The following is a 24,079-nucleotide window of genomic DNA, read 5'->3' as shown; positions in this document are numbered from 1 at the left end:
GCCTCATGGTGAAATCCCTGTGTTGTTTCCTTCCTCTCCAGCAACTATGTTTTTAGGATAGGGGGCAGCATTCGGAATTTTGGATGAAAAGCGTGCCCAAAGTAAACTGCCTGCTACTCAGGCCCAGAAGCTAGGATATGCATATAATTGGTAGATTTGGATAGAAAACACTATAGTTTCCAAAACGGTTAAAATAACATTTGTGAGTATAACAGAACTGATATGGCAGGCGAAAACCTGAGGAAAATCCCTCCAGGAAGTGCCATTATTTTGAAATGGGTGTTTTTCCATTGAAAGCCTATCGACCATATAAATGGTTATGACCCAGATTGCGTTCCCGATGGCTTCCACTAGTTGTGAACAGACTTTAGACATTGTTTCAGGCTTTTATTCTGAAAAATGAGGGAGAATGACCACATTGAGTGAGTGGACCCTGGGATGTCCCCAGAGCTGGTTACTGCGCATGACAGAGAGCGCACCTTTCTTGTTTTTTTTTTATATTGATGACGCTATTGTCCGGTTGAAATATTATCGATTATTTAGGCTAAAAACAACCTGAGGATTGATTATAAACATGGTTTGACATGTTTCTATGAACTTTACGGATACTATTTGTAATTTTCGTCTGCCCGTTGTGACCGCATTTGAGCAATTGGATTACTGAACAAAACGCGGCAACCAAATGGAGGTTTTTGGATATAAAGAGGGACTTTATCGAACAAAACAAACATTTATTGTGTAACCGGCATCTTGTGAGTGTAACCATACGAAGATCATCAAAGGTAAGTGATTAATTTTATTGCTATTACTGACTTTCGTGACTAATCTACTTGGCTGCTAACTGTTTGTAATGTTTTGTGTGCTGAGCACTGTCCTCAGATAATTGCATGGTTTGCTTTCGCCGTAAAGTGTTTTTGAAATCTGACATGGCGGCTGGATTAACAAGTTAAGCTTTATTTTGATGTATTGCACTTGTGATTTCATGAAAGTTAAATATTTATAGTAATTTAATTTGAATTTGGCGCTCTGCAATTTCATCGGAAGCTGTTGTGTTTACCCAACTACCAATAGGTGCCCTTCTTTACAAGGCATTTGTGGTTGACGCTGTGTTTGAAATATACTGCTCGACTCAGGGACCTTACAAATAATTGTATTTGTGGGGTACAAAGATGAGGCAGTCATTCACAGTCAGTCCATGCAACTTATTATGTGACTTGTTTTGCAAATTTGTACTCCGGAATTTATTTAGGCTTGCCATAACAAAGGGGTTGAATACATTTCAGCTTCACATTTTTTATTAATTTGTAAAAATTTCAAAAAACATAATTCTACTTTGGAATTATGGGTTATTGTGTGTAGGCAAGTGACAAACAAACCTCAATTTAATCTATTTTAATCTCAGACTGTGACACAGGGATCCTGAGTGGCGCAGGGGTCTAAGGTACTGCATCGCAGTGCTAGAAGCGTCACTATAGACCCGGGTTCGATCCTGGGCTGTATCACAACTGTCCTTGATTGGGAGTCCCATAGGGCAGCACACAATTGGCCCAGCATTGTCTGGGTTAGGGGAGGGTTTCATTGTAAATAAGAATAAACAACAAAATGTGCAAAAAGTTAAAGGGTGTGTATACTTTCTGAAGGCACTGTAAATATACATTACATTATACAAAAATCATGTGTTGGGGTTGAATTGAAAACCTGCTTATAACTTCCATATAGCCATCTCTTAAATATTTCCTAAATGAGTAATGGCATTTCCCTGAGCTGATTGCATAGCAATATTCATGTTGCGCTTATGTATAACTGAGTTCATAGGTATACTGTACATACAAGAGTTCAGTAATGTGTAACACATCATTAAAAGTACTTGTTATATACAAAGCTAACATGCTTTTTAATTTACTTGTTCATGCAGTTTTAGGGTGAATCTATTCATTGTAGTGACATACATTTGAGTCATCCCATTTTTGGTCCATATCGGATGTTGGGTACTGTATTTATTGAATATTATCAGAATCCTGTCAATTAAAATGCACAATTTGGGTGCAATTAATTAGCTGAATTTCTCAGAGATCAAATTATATTTCAACAAAAGAATGTTTCAGGAACGTTAATGGAATTTGTCACTAACTACAGAACCTATTTCAGAACAATCTGAGATAGTGGGTGTCAATCTTCTTTCTTGTGATTTTTTAGGTGGAACGACCCAGTTATGAGTGAAGATCCTGCCTATACTGTACTTCTGTGTTTGATAGCTTATTAGCCAGTCAGACGTCCTTGAAGTTATGTTTGTTGCGCACTGATTTTGTGTGTCAGTTGACAGTCCATATAGACGGGTTGCCTGACAACATCAAGAAAATTATGCCTGTGCATTGATGGGGCAGAAGACCATGAGTTGTTATGATTCTGAATGGTCAGATAGCTAGCAACATTGACAAAAAGCTGCCATGTGGGGAATCGTAGGTGGTTTGTTTCAGCTAATTGTATCTTGTTCTTGATACCATGTCTTATTTTGAGGTGCTTGACTTTCTGTATGTCTATGCTAATATGGCAAAAATTCGCTAGCTAGCTACCCAATATCTTTAATTATCTATTTGAGAGAAAACAACAAGTGCTTATTGTGCAAAAGTATGTTTTCAATTAACATTCGGAGACTAAATATATTTCACGTTGTCAAAAATCCTTTGGAATTATTGCCCCAAAGTTGAGCACGCATCGGTTTTGTTCCTAAATAACCCAACCGCATATTGCCCAGCACAGAACCTAGCAAGTCAGTCTGTATTGTTTTGCTAACTGTTAAAGAGATACTTCACCCAAATGACTAAATTACATATTCCTTACTTTACCCTGTAAGTAAAACCAAAGCATGAATTCTGTCTTACCTTGTCCAAAGACTGCTTACAGGGTAAGGAAATCAATATTTTGTAAATTGAGTGAACTATCCCTTTCATAAAACTCCCGAAAGAGAGAAGGTCATTGTGGCCTTCTTCCCACGCCATCTGTCTAAAATTAAGTTGATAAGATAAGAAGCAATTAGAAATTACAGCACAGTACCTAAGTGTGAGCGAACTGGTAAAGCTACTGAAGAGGCTAATGTGTGTCAAGTCCAGCAAACCAAGTCCAATGATGATTATAATTGCTTGTGACTGTAAATCAATAGTTTGCTGATTTTAACACTTCGGGTCCTGTGGACAGAAACTCATCAGAAGGAAATGGGCAACTTTCAGGCTTCTAGCCTTCATATGTTGACAAAACATGTTTTCACGGGCAGTTCTATTCCTAAAGGTAGGTATAGTGCTTTTGTTTGACCATGAGCCATTGTAATCATGCATCTCCCTGTAGGTTACATGCCTGCTGATAGCCCTCTCTTTCTATCTCTCTCCCCTCGATGCTGCTCATTTTGTTCCATAATTTATTCTGAAATGGAAGAGGAAAACAGGATTAGTTGATACATGGGGAAAAATCAACATCTGTGTCACACAAAAAATGCAAATGCAATTGTTTCATTATGAAAAACAGCAAACTCTCCACCCACTGCTGATGGGATGAAAGTTAAACTTCAACCTTCCTACTAATAATACAAAAGTACCTCAAATCTTAGCGTTTCAGCCATATGGACAATCAAGGAGTTTCATTGCAATGGCATGAATCATTTGCAATTGGACGATTATGAGCTCAGCAAAATGTTCGAGACACCTGTCGCTCTGCAGCTGCCAAGGTGTTGGAATGCAACATAGGGTCAAAGTCATAAACTTCAATCATTCTTGCTCATAATGATGTTTCACTGAAGGCTGCATATTTGACAATGGAACCTAGCCCCAAGGTTGTTATTCAAATGACAAAGATTTTTAAACGTTAATTAAGTACATTACTGCATTAAACAAGAACAACTAGGGGGAGGTGAGAGAGGCTAATGTATTCTAAATCACCCCTTTCTAAATTACCAATTACATTTGATGTCTCTTTGCATGGCTATTTAGTCGGTTTCAGGGGAGATTTTTGTAGTAACACATGTAGATCAGGTTTAACATCTGGCTTTAAAGATATACCAATAATGTCATCATGTCAATCATTGGGTCAAAGTGGGGACCTAGAGGACTGAATTAAATAATTACAGCTGTGCATGGGGCCCTTACCTGACCAGCAAAAACTCTGGTTCACCAATCATACATTATTATCAACACTGTGAATCATTATGCTCTTAGCTAACACACACACCAAATACTAACCTTACTGTTCATATTTTACTTTGACCTTGGGACCAGCACATTGCAAAGACATGTTTAAGGCTACTGTGCCGGAACACATGCTTGAAAGAAATTTGCCAGGGGTGATTAAAAAACTCAGAAATACATGTCACATACTTCCTGGATTCCTCTCAGGAAAAAGTAACCTATGCAGAAAATTATGCAGAAGACAGAAGTCACACTTCATGTAAACGTCAATTTCCTGCACACAACTAAAAAAGTTTTCTGACAGACAAGCGTGATGAGAAAATAAGATGTATCAGTATTTCTAACCTTACAGCAAACTACAGCCTCTTCCGATGCTTGTGAAATAACAAGACATATAACAGAAAACAGTACACAGGAGCAGTTCTGTGATAGTGTACAACAGTGTATACAACAGCGCAATCTAACAGTCAAGTCTTGACTTTGACCTGCTTTACAGCTCTTTACAGTCAAGTGCAGTCTCAAATTTCAATGATGAAATATGAATCACTATAATATCTAACATTCTTTTCCAAATGGTCAAAGTGCTTGAGACTTAGAAAATTATTTGAATGGTAGTTCAATTAAGTTACCTAAAATACAATGCACTCTTTAACAATAGAAGCACAGAGGCAGTCATTTTGACTGCATGCGAATTTAAAATGGAAATATCTGTGCCATTTTTTAAGTCATGGCCCCCTCTGTCCTTGACTTTTCCTAAATACTGTAGGTCTATTTAACACACTTACAGTATGTTAGAATTTTGATATCACAAACAGAATTGGTGTTATAAGCAGTTTTAAGAGGATGTCATTTTTTTCAGTGCAGCGCCACAAAATTACTTTTTCAAATCCTCCTATAGAGTCACATGCAGTTAAGGGTAAAATGGAGGGTAAATTACAGAATTTTGGTAACGTTCAAGGATTTTACGTAATTTATCACAAGACATCTAGTGGCCCTTTTGGGTACTTCAGACTATGACCAGTGACTGTAATTATCTCTGGCCCTCTGTATTGCAATTTTAACATATAAAATAATCAATTCAATTTAATGATGTAGCTGTAAAACATTATCCTTAATATAAACCAATTTTCTCTTTTACTATATGGTCTACCACGAGAAACTCATGGACAATATGAACACAGATGTAAAAAATGAATAGTATATATGAATTACTTGTTGTTTAGTTATTCAAGTATAAATTACCAAAGATACCAGTTACCAGATTGCCATAGATTAACTGTTAATTACCAAAATTAACAAAGATTCTGGTAACTTTGGTAAATTACCGGTAGCTTTGCAACACTACATGGAGGATTTCGATATAGTATCAGAAACAGCAGATTCTGAGGTTTCCAAATAACTCTCCAAATGGAAGAGATTAGCTCTATTTCAAAATATCACATTTTCCAAGAATAACTGTTCCATGCACTCCACACATGAGCATGTGGCAGCTGATAGTCTACAGTAACATAAACTAATGGAAATGCTATTGTGTTCATTGAAATGTTTTTTTCGTATTCGTATTTTTCGTATTCTAATGTTACCCAAGACCTTCATAAACACAACCAAATGATTATTTTTCCAATAGCATATATGAAATGCATTTATTAGACTGTTAGAATGTTGCAGTCAAAATGGCTGCTCATCATGGTAGTAAGGGGGGTAGCCGTAGGAAGACACTACCATTATCAACCATGACTCACACACTTCAGCAGGCCTTTTATGCATGGCTTGCGAATGGCTTCAGAGCACATTGTCCCACATGTAACTGTAAAAGCATTGGTTTCATGCATGTTAACATTAGAAGCCTCCTCCCAAAGTTTGTTTTATTCACTGCTTTAGCACACTCTGCCAACCCGGATGTCCTAGCCGTGTCTGAATCCTGGCTTAGGAAGGCCACCAAAAATCCTGAAATTTCCATCCCTAACTATAGCATTTTCCGACAAGATAAAACTGCCAAAGCGGGATAGCCTGCAGAGTTCTGTCATACTATCCAGGTCTGTGCCCAAACAATTTGAGCTTCTTCTTTTAAAAATCCACCTTTCCAGAAACAAGTCTCTCGCCGTTGCCGCTTGTTATAGACCCCCTTCAGCCCCCAGCTGTGCTCTGGACACCATATGTGAATTGATCGCCCCCATCTATCTTCAGAGTTCGTACTGTTAAGTGACCTAAACCGGGACGTGCGTAACACCCCGGCCATCCTACAATCTAAGCTAGATGCCTTCAATCTCACACAAATTATCAAGGAACCAACCAGGTACAACCTAAAATCCGTAACCATGGGCACCCTCTTAGATATTATCCTGACCAACTTGCTCTCTAAATACACCTCTGCTGTCTTCAACCAGGATCTCAGCGATCACTGCCTCATTGCCTGCGTGCCTAATGGGTCCGCGGTCAAACGGTCACACCTCATCACTGTCAAACGCTCCCTAAAACACGTCAGCAAACAGGCCTTTCTAACCGACCTGGCCCAGGTATCCTGGAAGGATATTGACCTCATCCCGTCAGTAGAGGATGCCTGATTGCTCTTCAAAAGTGCTTTACTCTCCATCTTAAATAAGCATGCCCCATTCAAAAAATGTGGAACTAAGAACAGATATAGCCCTTGGTTCACCCCAGACATGACTGCCCTTGACCAGCACAAAAACATCTTGTGGTGTTCTGCATTAGCATCGAATAGCCCCCACGATATGCAACTCTTCAGGGAAGTCAGGAACCAATATACTCAGTCAGTTAGGAAAGCTAACGCTAGCTTTTTCAAACAGAAATTTGCTTCCTGCAGCACTAATTCCAAAAAGTTTTGGGACACTGCAAAGTCCATGGAGAATAAGAGCACCTCCTCCCAGCTTCCCACTGCACTGAGGATAGGAAACACTGTCAACACTGATAAATCTACGATAATCGATCATTTCAATAAGCATTTTCCACGGCTGGCCATGCTTTCCACCTGGCCACCCCTACCAACACCTCAGCACCCCCTGCAGCAACTTGTCCCCCCACCCCACCCCACTTTTCCCTCACCCAAATCCAGATAGCTGATGTTCTGAAAGAGCTACAAAATCTGGATCCCTACAAATCAGCTGGGCTAGACAATCTGGACCGTCTCTTTCTAAAATTGTTGCAACCCCTATTACTAACCTATTCAACCTTTCTTATCATCTGAGATCCCCAAAGATTGGAAAGCTGCCACGGTCATCCCCCTCTTCAAAGGGGAGACACCTTATACCCAATCTGTTATAGACCTATATCCATCCTGCCCTGCCTTTCTAAACTCTTCGAAAGCCAAATTAATAAACAGATCACCGACCATTTCAAATCCCACCGTACATTCTCCACTATGCAATCTGGTTTTCGAGCTGGTCATGGGTGCACCTCAGCCACCCTCAAGGTCCTAAACAATATCATAACCGCCATCGATAAAAGACAGTACTGTGCAGCCGTCTTCATTGACCTGGCCAAGGCTTTCGACTCTGTCAATCATCACATTTTTATCGACAGACTCAATAGCCTTGGCTTCTCAAATGACTGCCTCGCCTGGTTTATCAACTACTTCTCAGATAGAGTTCAGTGTGTCAAATCGGAGGGCCTGTTGTCCGGACCTCTGGCAGTCTCTATGGGGGTGCCACAGGGCTCAATTCTCGGGCCAACTCTTTTCTCTGTATATATCAATGATGTCGCTCTTGCTGCTGGTGATTCTCTGATCCAGCTCTACGCAGACTACACCGTTCTGTATACTGTACATCTGTCCCTTCTTGGACACTGTGCTAACAAACCTCCTGACGAGCTTCAACGCCATACAACACTCCTTCCATGGCCTCCAACCACTTTTAAATGCTAGTAAAACTAAATGCATGCTCTTCAACCGATTGCTGCCCGCACCCTCCCGCCTGACTGGCATCACGACTCTTGATGGTTCTGACCTAGAATATGTGGACAACTACAGAACCATTCCTTGGTTGCTATAATCAATTAATTGGATATAAAACGGCTAACGGTTCTAACAGCAAACTGGAGTCTTGTCTGCGCTCTATGTTGGCAGGGCTTGTCTTTGATTTGAAATGGCTCAATATCATTGGTTCCATTCCACCTACCAATAAAACAAATAATAATGTTTTAAAAACAACTCACTGCTGATGGTTTCTTAGCAGTTGTCCTCGTCAGTCTTTCACGATCATGTCATTCTAACTGCTGAAAAAAGAAGAGAGAGAGCACGGTTTTGTTCAAGTTGTATGGTCATTACATTTATTTTTAGTATTTTACCCCCTTTTTAAATCTTGTCTCATCGCTGCAACTCCCCAACGGGCTCAGGAGAGGCGAAAGTCGCGTCATGCGTCCTCCGAAACATGACCCGCCAAACATAACACCCGCCCGCTTAACCTGGAAGCCAGCTGCACCAATGTGTGGCAGGAAACGCTGTTCAACTGACAACCAGCATCAGCCTGCAGGCACGATGTGCCAAGTAAAGCTTCCCTGGCCAAACCCTCCCCCTAACCCAGACAAGGCTGGGCCAATTGTGCGCTGCCCTATGGGACTCACGGTTACGGCTGGTTGTGACACAGCCTGAGATCGAACCCAGGTCTGTAGTGACGCCCCAAGCACTGCGATGCAGTGCTTTAGACCACTGCGCCACTAGGGAGGCCCTGGTCATTACATTCTAACACATTCTAAGTATTCTAAGACAGCAATATAACAGCAGTGTCAAGTTGATTTGCTCTTACACCCTCAGGGTAACAATATCTGCAAGGGTGCAACACTCTCTCCATGTATAAAAAGTCATATTTTATTAAACATACAATAATATTTCATCCATTCCCAGTAGTTACTCATTTTTCGGCAGCACCTCCTCTCTAGTTGTTAGAGAACAACATGTTTTTTCCCGTACATATTGCTTTCAAAAAGGATGTTGTTTCCATGATACTGCTGAGTGTCATCCCATACAAAGTGAACCTCATCCAGAAAATATGTTACGAAGGGATTGTTCTATTGCTTTGCAAACAGTAACAGGAGAACGTTACAGTTGTAATAGAAAACATCTAGAGCACAGAGCCTTTTTTCACTGAATCTGGTGTTCGGTAATTAACAGAAGTTATTGTTATTGTCCCATCCTAAGGCATTATCTGGGCATCACTTAACATTGGCCATTTTTTCTGTTTTTCTCTTGCCAACCAAAAACTCTCTGTGCATCACTATAACCAGGTTTCCATCCAACTTTTTTTATCAGCGTTAAGTACATATCAGATAAAAAACAGGTCTAATAAGTTATGCGAGAAATGTTGGTGGAAACACTTTTATGTCCAAATATTGTTATAATAACCATCATATCAAAGTAAACTTGGAGACTTGGGAAATCATGCAGTTTATTAGGCTACAGATTAAATTAATTTATGAACTTCACATTGTGGTGAAATAGCACAGTGATCTTAATGCTCCTTTCCTGTAAATATTGAGTCTGATTCTAGTGACAGGATCATCAATGGTTGGCTGCCGTTAGACAAATAAAAATAATTTAGCTCTTTTGTCCATAATAATCTCATAATAATCTCATAGTATTCTCATAATAATCTCATCAATAATCTCATCATCTTGGGGCGGCAGCTATCCTAGTGGTTAGAGCATTGGGCCAGTAACTGAAAGGATGCTAGATCGAATCCCCGAGCTGACAAGGTAAAAATCTACCGTTCTGCCCCTGAACAAGGCAGTTAACCCACTGTTCCTAGGCTCTCATTGTAAATAAGAATTTGTTCTTAACTGACTTGCCTAGAAGAAGAAAAAAAATGTAGGCTATAGGCCTAACCACACTGTATCTGAGCTGTTGGCTAGAGTGCATGTGCCAATACCAGAGTGGGCACACTCGCTATATAAAGCAACATTTTTGAGTGAGAAAACCATCAGTAGAGTTGAAAATTCGATGAAAACCCATTTAACTTGGACTTTTTATTTGGTACATGGTAATTATACTTCAAAAGCTATTTCTATTTGCATTCCGTCATCACTCACAGCCTTTTATGAAAATCTGTCACCAATTGGATGGAAACCTAGCTAGTGAGATATGATTTTCAATCACCACCAAATCTCCTCTCATGACAGGCTAATTGAGAGTGTCTCTTTAGCAGAGTCTAAACTGGGGCTATCATTCGCATACTAATATGGGCAAGCCTCTTCTCTCTGCTCACGTAAAATGTGATCCTCTGCCTTAATGCTGGCTTTAGTTGTAGTAATAACAAGGTCTGATCACTGTCACTTCCAGGACTGTATTTACCTCACTGGAAAATATTTTTAGAGGCCCCCTTTTTGGCAGTGGAGAGAAAATGTTCCTGCAATTCCACCTATTTTGCCAAGGGGTGTAAAGAAAATGATGCAGTTTTAAAGCACATTTTCTGAAATTCTACACATTTTGCAATGGGGCTAATTGAGTGACTGTCAGTGACTGACGTAAGAAGAGGAAAACTGCTGATGCACTACCAAATTTAAAAATTGCCACCTTTGTATTCTACCATTCTAAAGACGGACACACCGGTAGGATTGTCAAGCGTTTATACTTAGCACCTCTGAACAGAGTGCTGGTTGTAATTTGCAAACCGATTCTAAATGTAAAAAAGCTACAACTGAGTGCAAACCGATTCTAAATGAAAAAAAAAACATAGAGAAATTACAGCTGTCAGTCTCCCACCAGCGGGTTCAAAAAGCGAAGGAACAGCGAACAAATTGCAGACCATCAATTGGTGCGATGTGTTTTCTCCTTAACTCTTAACAGTAAGTTGAGACCGCGACTGAGTTCCCGATGACCAGACAGACGTATCTCTGGACTAGTGGTCTTTTGACTTTACCTGAGGCTAGTCTGGGCAGCTTGCTCTGGGTATCACACACACTGGCACAGGTCACAAGGGGCTCAGACAGGGATTGGACAGGCTGAAGGAAGGCCACAGTGGGATAAGGCACTGATTGGACAAGGGTCACAATGGTGTCGGATAATGAGGAGTTGTCCAGGCCTGGTTGGCTGTAGGGATGGTCTTTTGAGCCAGACGGTACTCTCCACCGGGGTAATGGGGAGGGTGACACCTCCTCACTAGAGGAACTGGGAGCACTGGTAGGGCTGAGGGAGTGTTGGGCCGATGTGGACTTGGGAAGGAGGTGGAGGATGGAGGAGAAGAAGGAGGAGGAATCGAGGAGGGGGAACGTTCCAATGCCGCTGTCCAAGGTTCGCATCTTGCAGCCGGAGCCTGAGGCACAAGGAAAAAACATGATGGGGCTTGGAGATGCAGGAGTTACACATAACAAAAGGGAAAATCTAAACAGAATGGCATTTTTTCATATAATTGGTTAAGTATGTATCATCAAGAGTCAAGCATAGGCCTGCTGTATTGCATCAAATAAAAAACGAGATACAATCACACTGCAAAAATCATTGTCTTGTGTTATTTATGCCCTCCGAATAATGATAACTACCTCATGTTATGACTAGTATAACATCAAAATCTATGAATTAATGGGTTTATAATAGCATTGGAAATATGCCCCCACAACATGAAATGCAACATTATCCTCAACATGATCAATTTTAATGAATTATTTTCTCTCCAGCCTGGTTTGATTGTCTGTTTTCTCCTTGTCCCCTGTCCTATCTCGGCCACATTATGTTGTGCATGAGGGAGTCTTAACCAGCTGCGACTGGCTGTCACCCAGGCCGCCTTGTGGTAATTTCAGTGCATTAATGCAACAGATGGTCTGTTTTTTTCGTTCTACGACACTCGGCAAAGGTCCTCTCTAAGAGCCAAGCCAGATGGATGGTAGTTACGTACAATCCAATTACATTTAACTGTGATGCTGGCTAATGATTCCTCGCTAATTAGCGCATGATACCATGGTTGCCACCAGAGAGAATGGGCTTCACCTAAACAGAGAGGAATCGTGGTAGATAAAGCTTAGGGAAAATGTGGCACTTTTGAGACCAATTGAGATTGTGATTTAGTGGCAGTGTGTCAAATGAAGTGCATTTATGATATTGTACAGTTGGTGACAAAGCGATTGCTAATGAATTACTGTTCAAGCAATATTGAATACGTATCTATTTCAACTGTAATACAACTGAACACTTCATATAGTATGCTGGGCAACACAATGTTTGAATATTTAATGTATAAAATAATTAAAAAACAATAAAGACAACTGTCATTTTGCATTCTCACACTGCATTCTTTCACATGCACCTCCTGGCACAGACAAACACAGCTCAGAACAAGATATATTGACATCAAACCATCAAAGTCCCTGTCTCCTTGTCATGCTGGCATGATTGTCTACCTAATAGCCAGTAGACTTCTTTAGCAACAGAAAATAAAATACTGGCTCCTCTTCAGCAATCCAGAGAAACAGGTGGGCTGCTAACTGACAACTTCACTGATAATTGGGTGCTTTCATTCAGTATGTGTTTTAATTATACATCAAGAATAAACTTAGACGATTCAGGGGGTCAGTTTCAAATTGTGACAAACCTGTGACAAACAGCTCTCGAAATAAATAACAACAACGATGGAAGTAGCTCTTACTTTCCTGTCACACAAACAGGAGCAACTAATAGGATTAACTAATAAAGGCAAGAGCACGATACAGATCGCAGACGTTATTGATTAGTATTTTTGAAGGAAAAACTTAACAAGGACCTCTGTGACACTTCCTTGCATGGGAAGGCAGCACCAGAGAGGTTGACCATTGATTGCCCTCAAAAAGCCCTTGGCACTAGCTTAGGATCCTGTCCTTGTCTGATCTCCTTTCAATTTGCCTGAAAGAATGAAAAGACACTGAACAAGGACTAATAAGCTAACACCTACAAACTTCAGTGGCTACAAACAACCGAAGATGCACAAATGGAACAGTATGAACATCTAAACTCTTTAAAGGTCAACTGTATATTCAATATCTTAAAGTCACACAGAAGTCCTTCGGGTGTCCTCGTGTGTAAATATTGATGAGAAGGAATAAAGTAGTATTCATGGCATGATGTTTACAGTTCATCCATATTCAAGCATGATAAATAAGTTCAATGCACAGCAGCATAGTTCAAAGTATTAGTCTAACAGCTGCTAAACTGTGTACACGACCAATAAACTTTATTAGATTTATCAACTTTGCATCAATGTGGCTTGGTGGTTGAATACATAAAAAATCATCTACATAATCAACAGTTTTTGTCAAATTTATAGGCAGATTTTAACACACAGGTTTCAAGGTTTGCTAGGGGTTGATAGGGTGCTTGGCCAGAAAAGTTAGAAAATCACTTTGGTAAAGACCAAAGATCTTTATAAGACTATTTATTAATTCAGAGGAGACAAGATAAATGAGACACAATTGCTTAGTTGGCGGAATATAGAAATGTCACTGGTGATTAAACCACATAGCAATATAAATTATATTTTTCACACTACAGGTTAAAGGACAGATCAAAATTTACTGGAGGAGGGGTGGTCCAAAATAGGGGAGGGTTGTCAAACTTTTTTTGCTTTTGGGAGGGTTGTGTGGGTTTTGGGGGGGCACAGGGGAGGATAGTGCGTTTTTTCCCTGGTTTACATTAGCTCTTCTGATCGTATTTTCCCTATAAACAATGGCTTGACTTACTTTTGATATCACCCTAACAAAGTTTAGAAACATTTGTGAAGGTTTGGTATGGTGTGGCTATTATTAAGCTTTAGCTACTGCAGGCCTATGATATGAAGGCAGTGCGCCCAGCACTCCAACTGACTCTGACAGTTGAATTAAAGGTCAAGAAGACTGTTTAAGGTCCACCAGAGTTACCCTTATAATATAACAATATAATGCTTATCTTTATACAAAATATTCAGATTGAAAAATAATGAATTACCCTCCTTCTGTACGTTTATATCTGTATAGCAGACGCAGTAGCCATCTGACATAAAGAAATACATGCCGGTGTCGTAGCATGCCACCGGCATATCACTACCTCTCTGCGGTTAGGCCTAAGCATCTCTTCCTTTTTATAAGCTATATACAAGTATTCAGACCCCTTGACTTTTTCCATATTTTGTTACATTACAACCTTAATCTAAAATGTATTAAATTGTTTTTTTTCTCTCTCATCAATCTACACACAATACAGCACCAAGCAAAAACAGGTTTCAAGATTTTTTAGCAAATGTACAAAAAATGTAAAAATGAAATATCCTATTTACATAAGTATTCAGACCCTTTGCTCAGTACTTTGTTGAAGCACTTTTGGCAGCGATTACAGCCTCAAGTCTTCTTGGGTATGATGCTACAAGCTTGGCACACCTGTATTTGGGGAGTATCTCCCATTCTTTTGTGCAGATCCTCTTATTCTCTGTCAGGTTGGATGGGGAGCGTCGCAGCACAGCTATTTTCAGGTCTCTCCAGAGATGTTCGATCGGGTTCAAGTCCGGGCTCTAGCTTGGCCACTCAAGGACATTCAGAGACTTGACACGAAGCCACTCCTGCGCTGTCTTGGCTGTGTGCTTAGGGTCGTTGTCCTGATGGAAGGTGAACCTTCGCCCCAGTCTGAGGTCCTGAGCGCTCTGGAGCAGGTTTTCATCAAGGATCTCTCTGTACTTTGCTCCGTTCATCTTTCCCTCGATCCTGACTAATCTCCCAGTCCCTACTGCTGAAAAACATCCCCACAGCATGATGCTGCCACCATCATGCTTCACCGTAGGGATGGTGCCAGGTTTCCTCCAGACGTGACGTTTGGCATTCAGACCAAGGAGTTCAATCTTGGTTTCATCAGACCAGAGAATCTTGTTCATTATGGTCTGAGAGTCCTTTAAATGCCTTTTGGCAAACTCCAAGCGGGCTGTCATGTACCTATAACTGAGGAGTGGCTTCCGTCAGGCCACTCTACAATGATGGCCTGATTGGTGTAGTGCTACAGAGATGGTTGTCCTTCTGGAAGTTTCTCCCATCTCCATGGAGGAACTCTGGAGCTCTGTCAGTGGGACCATCAGGTTCTTGGTCACCTCCCTGACCAAGGCCCTTCTCCCCCGATTGCTCAGATTGGCCGTCTGGCCAGCTCTAGGAAACGTCTTCCATTTAAGAATGATGGAGGCCACTGTGTTCTTGTGGACCTTCAATGCTGCATACATTTTTTGGTACCATTCCCCAAATCTGTGTCTCGACACAATCCTGTCTCAGAGCTCTACGGACAATTCCTACGACCTCATGGCTTGGTTTTTGCTCAGACATGCAGTGTCAAGTGTGGGACCTTTTATAGACAGGTGTGTGCCTTTCCAAATCATGTCCAGTCAATTGAATTTACCACAGGTGGACTCCAATAAAGTTGTAGAAACATCTCAAGGATGATCAATTGAAACAGGATGCACCTGAGCTCAATTTAGAGTAAAAAACAACAACTTGTTTTTGCTTTGTCATTATGGGGTACATACACTTTGGTTGGAATCATTAAAACTCGTTTTTCAACCACTCCACAATATTTCTTGTTAACAAACTATAGTTTTGGCAAGTCGGTTAGGACATCTACTTTGTGCATGACACAAGTAATTTTTCCAACAATTGTTTACAGACAGATTATTTTACTTATAATTCACTGTATCACAATTCCAGTGGGTCTGAAGTTTACATACACTAAGTTTACTGTGCGTTTAAACAGCCTGGAATATTCAAGAAAATGATGTCATGGCTTTAGAAGCTTCTGATAGGCTAATTGACATCATTTCAGTCATTTGGAGGTGTACCTGTAGATGTATTTCAAGGCCTACCGTCAAACTCAGTGCCTCTTTGCTTGACATCATGGGAAAATCTAAAGAAATCAGCCAAGACCCCAGAAAAATTATTGTAGGCCTCCACAAGTCTTGTTCATCGTTGGGAGCAATTTTCAAATGCCTGAAGGTACCACGTTTATCTGTACAAACAATAGTACGCAAGTATAAACACCATGGGACCATGCAGCCAACATAACGCTCAGGAAGGAGACGCGTTCTGTCTCCTGCAAGACATCGAAACACAGAGCTGTGCCAAGCAGGAGCAGTATTCTCTGTGGTGGGCCGGTGTAGCCGGTGCAAATGGTCATCAGGTCTTCCTGTGGCACATGGAACCTATTAAAGTAGCGAAGGAGAAAAGGTTTACTGTTGCTCTTGGTTACCATAGTAGCAACCTGCTCACCCCATTGTAAGTCCTTCTGTACCATTACCACTAAAATCTTCATACTATCAAATACTTTGAGATGCTGGCCCTCGATCCAGAGGGCACGGGACAGGTGATTTTCTTGTGAAGGTCACTTTGCATTTGACAGTTGAAGTTGTTCAGGGCCTGCTATGGTGTGCTGATGTTTCCTGTTGTACACATGTGGACCAGAGTTAGATTGTAAACATATTTCCACCTATTGTCGAAATCCTGGGCTGCACTTTCTATGACCGCAAGGAAGATGAGAGGGCCAAGAAGAGTTCCTCGAGCCACGCCATCAGCTCCTGCCAGCCTGAGAGGCTGTCTTGGTAGCGTATCTGTTTTTTTGCGGCCGGTCACAAAACTGCAGAGCTATGCTGTGAGGGCAGGTCTGACATCCAGTTAGATTAGGTGTTCAATGGTTATGGTGTAGTCAATTTTGTCAAAGGCCTTGGAGAAGTCAATGGTGATGAGGGTGGTTATGGTGGATGGGATGTCTGATCGCTTGTATAAACAGTCCAGGAGGCTAACAAGTGTGTGGGTTTTCTTTTTTAAGATGAGAAATCTGGTTTGACTAAAATGTCTGTTTTGCATGACAGATGGCTTCCTGAACTTTGTTCCTGTACAATCTGGAAAGAGTTGAATTCTTTACATGCCATATTCATTTTGACGAGGAGTCATCATGTTCTTGATATCAGCTGTCATCCAGTGTCTGTCAGTAGGGTGCCAATATTATTATAATAATAATAATATACGAACCATAATGTAAAATATGCTGATTTCAAAGCTTATTGTCACCAAAAACTGTATTAATTCACTTAATCGTCTCTCCCTCCCATCCAAAGATACTTTCCCCTTTTGTCTGTGTCACATCTTCTCCCCAGACCCTCACCGAACTCAACTCAACTGTGTGGGCATGTGCCTGGTCATGAATGACGTCATTACTGGGTTAAAGAGACGCACCCTTTTATAAAAGAAGAGATTGCTACTTCTATGCAAATGTTCTTGATCAGTAGGGTCACGTCCTGACCAGTAAAAGGGTCATTTGTCATTGTAGTATGGTCAGGGCATGGCAGGGGGTGTTGTTTCTGTGTGTTTTGGGGTTTGTTTGTTTCCAGGGGATATGTTCTAGTTTTCTTTTTCTATGTGTGGCCAAGTATGGCTTCCAATCAGAGGCAGGCGTCTTTCGTTGTCTCTGATTGGAAGCCATACTTAGGCAGCCTGTTTTTCCTGTGTTTTTGTGGGTGGTTGCTTTCTGTATAGTCTGTGTACCTTGCAGAACTGTTGATTGTCGGGTTGTTGTTTTCGTTTAAGTGTTCACTTTATTAATAATAAAAGAAGATGTGCACTATACCCGCTGCGTTGATATGTAGTTAGATTGGCAAAAACAAAGTCAAATGAATTGCATGATTGTATAATTGATTCATTAATGCATACATGGCTGTCTCTGAAAAATGTTTACATCAAATGTGAAATGTAATGTTTGAATTCAAAAAACGTCCAATGATTGAGTTTATCTGTCTGTATCAACCCACTGGGGATAGACGTCAATTGGTTCAATGTAATTTCATTGAAATGACGTGGAAACAATGTTGATTCAACCAGTGTGTGCCAAGCGGTAAGTGTCATTCTGTGACTTAGCTAATTCGCCTTTTTTTGCCGTGGCATATATGGGATCATTTTGGTATAGAGTATTGTGAGTACTAAACGTTCGGTTATAGAAGTCAAAATTCCATGTGGTAAATTAATTAATAGAAAAATAAGACTTCCAAACCTCTCTGCCAATAACTGCACATTTTCTGTTTTTCCCTCCCCACCCAAACAACTCCCAGAAAATCATAGCAAAATTCTTGCTTGAGAAATTTCTCTTTGTTTAAAAGCTATTTTTGTTTCTTTTTGATCATTTTAATTGAAAACAATCACTGTAAGGTACTTAATATACTGCTAAAAAAAATAAAGGGATCACTTAAACAACACATCCTAGATCTGAATGAAATAAATAATCTTGTTAAATACTTTTTTCTTTACATAGTTGAATGTGCTGACAACAAAATCACACCAAAATAATCAATGGAAATCCAATTTATCAACCCATGCAGGTCTGGATTTGGAGTCACACTCAAAATTAAAGTGGAAAACCACACTACAGGCTGATCCAACTTTGATGTAATGTCCTTAAAACAAGTCAGAGCTCAGTAGTGTGTGTGGCCTCCACGTGCCTGTATGACCTCCCTACAACGCCTGGGCATGCTCCTGATGAGGTGGCGGATGGTCTCCTGAGGGATCTCCTCCCAGACCTGGACTAAAGCATCCGCCAACTCCTGGACAGTCTGTGGTGCAACGTGGCGTTGGTGGATGGAGCGAGACATGATGTCCCAGATGTGCTCAATTGGATTCAGGTCTGGGGAACGGGCGGGCCAGTCCATAGCATCAATGTCTTCCTCTTGCAGGAACTGCTGACACACTCCAGCCACATGAGGTCTAGCATTGTCTTGCATTAGGAGGAACCCTGGGCCAACCGCACCAGCATATGGTCTCACAAGGGGTCTGAGGATCTCATCTCGGTACCTAATGGCAGTCAGGCTACCTCTGGCGAGCACATGGAGGGCTGTGCGGCCCCCCAAAGAAATGCCACCCCACAACATGACTGACCCACCGCCAAACCGGTCATGCTGGAGGATGTTGCAGGCAGCAGAACGTTCTCCACGGTGTCTCCAGGCTCTGTCACGTCTGTCACGTGCTCAGTGTGAATCTGCTTTCATCTGTGAAGAGCACAGGGCGCCAGTGGCGAATTTGCCAATCTTGGTGTTCTCTGGCAAATGTCAAACGTCCTGCACGGTGTTGGGCTGTAAGCACAACCCCCACCTGTGGACGTCGGGCCCTCATACCACCCTCATGGAGTCTGTTTCTGACCGTTTGAGCAGACACATGCACATTTGTGGCCTGCTGGAGGTCAGCGGGCTCGGCGTGCCCTCCTTGCACAAAGGCGGAGGTAGCAGTCCTGCTGCTGGGTTGTTGCCCTCCTACGGCCTCCTCCACGTCTCCTGATGTACTGGCCTGTCTCCTGGTAGCGCCTCCATGCTCTGGACACTACGCTGACAGACACCGCAAACCTTCTTGCCACAGCTCGCATTGATGTGCCATCCTGGATGAGCTGCACTACCTGAGCCACTTGTGTGGGTTGTAGACTCTGTCTCATGCTACCACTAGAGTGAAAGCACCGCCAGCATTCAAAAGTGACCAAAACATCAGCCAGGAAGCATAGGAACTGAGAAGTGGTCTGTGGTCACCACCTGCAGAACCACTCCTTTATTGGGGGTGTCTTGCCAATTGCCTATAATTTCCACCTGTTGTCCCTATTTGCATAACAGCATGTGACATTTATTGTCAATCAGTGTTGCTTCCTAAGTGGGCAGTTTGATTTCACAGAAGTGTGATTGACTTGGAGTTACATTGTGTTGTTTAAGTGTTCCCTTTATTTTTTTGAGCAGTGTAGTTTCCCAGAAAGGATTTGATAATGAGATAAAAAAAACGGCTGCATTGGACCTTTTCTCTACGCCCCATGGCAAAATGTGTAGAATTACAGGAAATTAACTTTAATACTTACATTTTCTCTCCAACATCAAGAGGGGGCCACTGAAATGTTTTGCCTGCGAGGTGGGGGGGACCTCCTAACCAAATCTCGATTAGGGCCCCCAAAAGGTGGCATGTTTTTATGAGCTTGGGTCCCAGGAAAACACTGAATTTGTCATTTGCGTCCCAGACTGGAAAAGTTTAAGGACCCCTGCCCTATGTGAAGGCTTCATTAGGGGTGAGACCAATGGTAGAAGGTTAACCATCTGCTCATTTTTGATTCACTGGAAATTGTGTTACTTATTCATGTCTATTGAACTTATTTCAAGGTTTTCAAATGGTTGAGGGAGATCACTTGACAGGTGAATGTAACAGGGCTGCAGGATAGACAATCAAATTGTTCACACAGGACCTTTAAAGAAGATTTTGAAAGGGAAAATCACCGAACCAATCCTCCACTCCAAACAATTGTTACTTTACACATGTTTTTACACAGAACAAAAAATATAAACGCAAAACGCAATTGGTCCGATGTTTCATGAGCTGAAATAAAATATCCCCGAAATTTTCACATTTTCTCTCAAATTTTGGCCTCAAATTTGCTTACATCCTGTCAGTGAGCATTTCTCTTTTGCCAAGATATTCCATCCACCTGACAGGTGTGGCATATCAAGAAGCTGATTAAACAGCATGATCGCTACACAGGTGCACCTTGTGATGGGGACAATCAAAAGCCACTTCAAAATGTGCAGTTTTGTCACACAACAAAATGCCACAGATGTCTCAAGTTTTGAGTGAGTGTGCAATTGGCATGCTGATTGCAGGAATGTCTACCAGAAAATGTAATGTTAATTTCTCTAAAATAAGCCACCTCCAACCTCGTTTTAGAAAATTTGGCAGAATGTCCAACTGGTCTCACAACTGCAGACCACGTGTAACCACGCCAGCCCAGGACCTCCACATCCACCTTCTTCACCTGTTGGATCACCTGAGACCAGCCACCCGGAAAGCTCATAAAACTGTGGGTTTGCACAACGGAAACATTTCTTCACAAACTGTCAGAAACCGTCTCAGGGAAGCTCACCTGCGTACGCATTGTCCTCACCAGGGTCTTGACCTGATTGCAGTTTGGCGTCGTAACCGACTTCAGTAGGCAAATGCTAACCTTTGATGGCCACTGGCACGCTGGAGAAGTGTGCTCTTCACGGATTAATCCCGGTTTCAACTGCGTAGGGCAGATGGCAGACCGCGTGTATGGCGTTGTGTGGGCGAGTGGTTTGCTGATGTCATCATTGTGAACAGAGGGCCCCATGGTGGCAGTGGGGTTATGGTATGGGCAGGCATAAGCTATGGACAACGAACACAATTGCATTCCATTTTAATTTGAATGCACAGAGATACCGTGATGAGATCCTGAGGCCCATTGTAGTGCCATTCATCCGCCGCCATCACCTCATGTTTCAGCATGATAATGCACGGCCCCATGTCGCAAGGATCTGTACACAATATCTGGTAGCTGAAAATGTCCCTGTTCTTCCATGGCCTGCATACTCACCAGACATGTCACCCACCCATTGAGCATGTTTGGGACATGGGGCTGTGCATTATCCAGCAACTTTGCACAGCCATTGAAGAGGAGTGGGACAACATTACACAAGCCACAATAAACAGCCTGAGCAACTCTATGTGAAGGAGATGTGTCGTGCTGCAAGAGCCAAATGGTGGTCACACCAGATACTGACTGGCTTTCTGATCCACGTCCCTACCTTTTTTGTAAGGTATCTGTGACCAACAGATGCATATCTGTATTCCCAGTCATGTGAAATCAATAGATTATGGCTTAATGAATTTAATTCAATTGACGCATTTCCTTATGAACTGTAACTCAGTAGAATCTTTGAAATTGTTGCATGTTGCGTTTATTTTTTTGTTCAGTGTAGGTGAAGGATTGTTTTCCTTTGTTTGTCTAAATGCATTTTTGAAAATGCTAATTTTACAGATAGCTTTGGCAGACCTATTTAACAAGTAAATGATTCAAATATCCAAATGTTTTACCATACGTCAGCATGTTGTCCTTAAATGTACAAATTGCTAAAATATACTGAGTGACATTTAGACCTCCACTCACTTGGAAGTTGCTTCTAGTTGCCTTTAAGTTCGATAAGTTGCATTACTACTTAGACTCACGCAGAGTTGAAACACTTAATTTTAGCATGATTGGCTGTCACTTTGACACTATCTAAATAATCCTTAATGAGAGAAAGACCGAACACACTGTGATTCAGTATTTCTCTGTGAAGTTAAATGCATCATAAAAGGAAACGTTAACTCTGAGTGAGGGGGTGTCACGTACAGTGGAAACAGTGTTTGCTCTCAACCTTGCTCTTTCAACTGCGATTCCATCCCGTTCACTTCGGTTCATAGGTTAAAATGACATGACAGAAAAGAGGTCAGGGGGCTAGGAAGGAAATCTTCCAGCATTACCAGTGCTTGAGCAATTCAAAGGTTGAAAAATTTAAATGTATTCAGGACTAGGTTTGAGGCATAAAATTTGTAATTAGAATACTAATTTCATAGGATCTCTATGGTTTGAAGATCACTGCATTGGGGTTAAAACAGAGGGTAAAATGGTCCTTGACTGATGGAGAGTGCACTTGTGTAGATCTGGATAGGATTGGAGAGTGGAGCTTGTGCCATAAAACACCTACACAAGTCTTAAAAATCTACATGAAGTTGCTATGGGTAGGAGCAATTTTCGACGAGGCCCATCTATCAAGTACAATACAAATAGTTTTCTTAATTCCCTTACCCATCAAGTGATCTTCACTGGGGCTCTTCAAAGCAACTCTGTTGTCATTATCAGTCCTGAGGTTCATCCTCTGTATCTTTGTCTGTTTGTGGAAGCAAGAAGAAAACATAGTTATACATGTACAGAATAGGGGACTAAATTGGGATATGTGAATTGTAAAGCAACAGATGAGTTGTCTGTACCTGTGATTACATGTTTTATATTTAATTTGTGGTGGCAATCTATCATCATGGTTTGAATCTATGATTATAAAGTGGTATGAATATATTCCTTAAAAGGCAGAAAGAGTCCCCAATCCTCTATGTTAAGACATGATTTTAGTTCTTTGTAAAGCACAATCTCACAAAAGTTTCTGAACCAGCAAGAAGACCATTTAGCCAGTTGACAACTTGACAGTTTTGACTTACTTTCACCCCTGGTAATGTAATTGAACAGAGTAGGTCTTAAGTTTGGTGGGAAAATCTCTGATAGGACTATAACAAACTCTAATTCAATTGCCATTTCAGCTGTCAAGAATATCTGATCATTTATCCATGCAACAGGTAAATAATATGTATCTGAATCACATCAGGACAATGATGGACTTTCACTGAAAATACTTCAAAGCAATGTTCATTCTAATGATCACTCTATTATCAAGACAGCTTGTGAATGTTTGTACAAATCGAAATAGTCCATAGATTTTCCTCAGTATCTACACTGAACAAAAATATAAACACAACATGCAACAATTTCAAAGATTTTACTGAGTTCCAGTCAACTGAAATAAATTCATTAGGCCCTAATCTATTTTGCCTCATGCAGTGCGACACATCTCCATCACATAGAGTTGATCAGGCTGTTGAGTGTGGCCTATGGAATGTTGTCCCAGTGTTCTTCAATTGCTGTATATTGGCAGGAACTGGAACACTCTTTCGTACACGTTGATCCAGAGCATCCCAAACAGGCTTAATGGGTGACATGTCTGGTGAGTATGCAGGCCATGGAAGAACTGGAACATCTTCAGCTTGAGGAATTGTGTACACATCCTTGCGACATGGGGCCGTGCATTATCATACTGAAACATGATATGCCACACCTACATTTTACATTTACATTTTAGTCATTTAGCAGACGCTCTTATCCAGAGCGACTTACAAATTGGTGCATTCACCTATAATATCCAGTGGAACAACCACTTTACAATAGTGCATCTAAATCTTTTAAGGGGGGGGTTAGAAGGATTACTTTATCCTATCCCAGGTATTCCTTGAAGAGGTGGGGTTTCAGGTGTCTCCGGAAGGTGGTGATTGACTCCGCTGTCCTGGCGTCGTGAGGGAGCTTGTTCCACCATTCC

General features: G+C 41.3%; 1 protein-coding gene across 1 annotated transcript in view; it reads right to left on the bottom strand.

Annotated features, from left to right (window-relative positions):
• Positions 1-8,345: 8,345 nt before the first annotated feature.
• The window catches only part of LOC106586108 (nck-associated protein 5), a 101,951-nt gene continuing 86,217 nt past the window's right edge, over positions 8,346-24,079 (bottom strand). The window contains exons 11-13 of the mRNA XM_014172977.3: positions 22,744-22,825; positions 11,045-11,437; positions 8,346-8,405 (exon numbers count right to left, since the gene is read on the bottom strand). Of these exons, the coding sequence (XP_014028452.3) occupies positions 8,389-8,405; positions 11,045-11,437; positions 22,744-22,825 (492 nt within the window). The 3' untranslated portion in view covers positions 8,346-8,388. The remainder of the gene's footprint in view (positions 8,406-11,044; positions 11,438-22,743; positions 22,826-24,079) is intronic.

The sequence above is a fragment of the Salmo salar genome, chromosome 25 (assembly GCF_965601325.2).
Source record: "Salmo salar chromosome 25, fSalSal1, whole genome shotgun sequence".
Lineage (NCBI taxonomy): Eukaryota > Metazoa > Chordata > Actinopteri > Salmoniformes > Salmonidae > Salmo > Salmo salar.
This window is presented reverse-complemented; position numbering and strand designations above follow the sequence as displayed.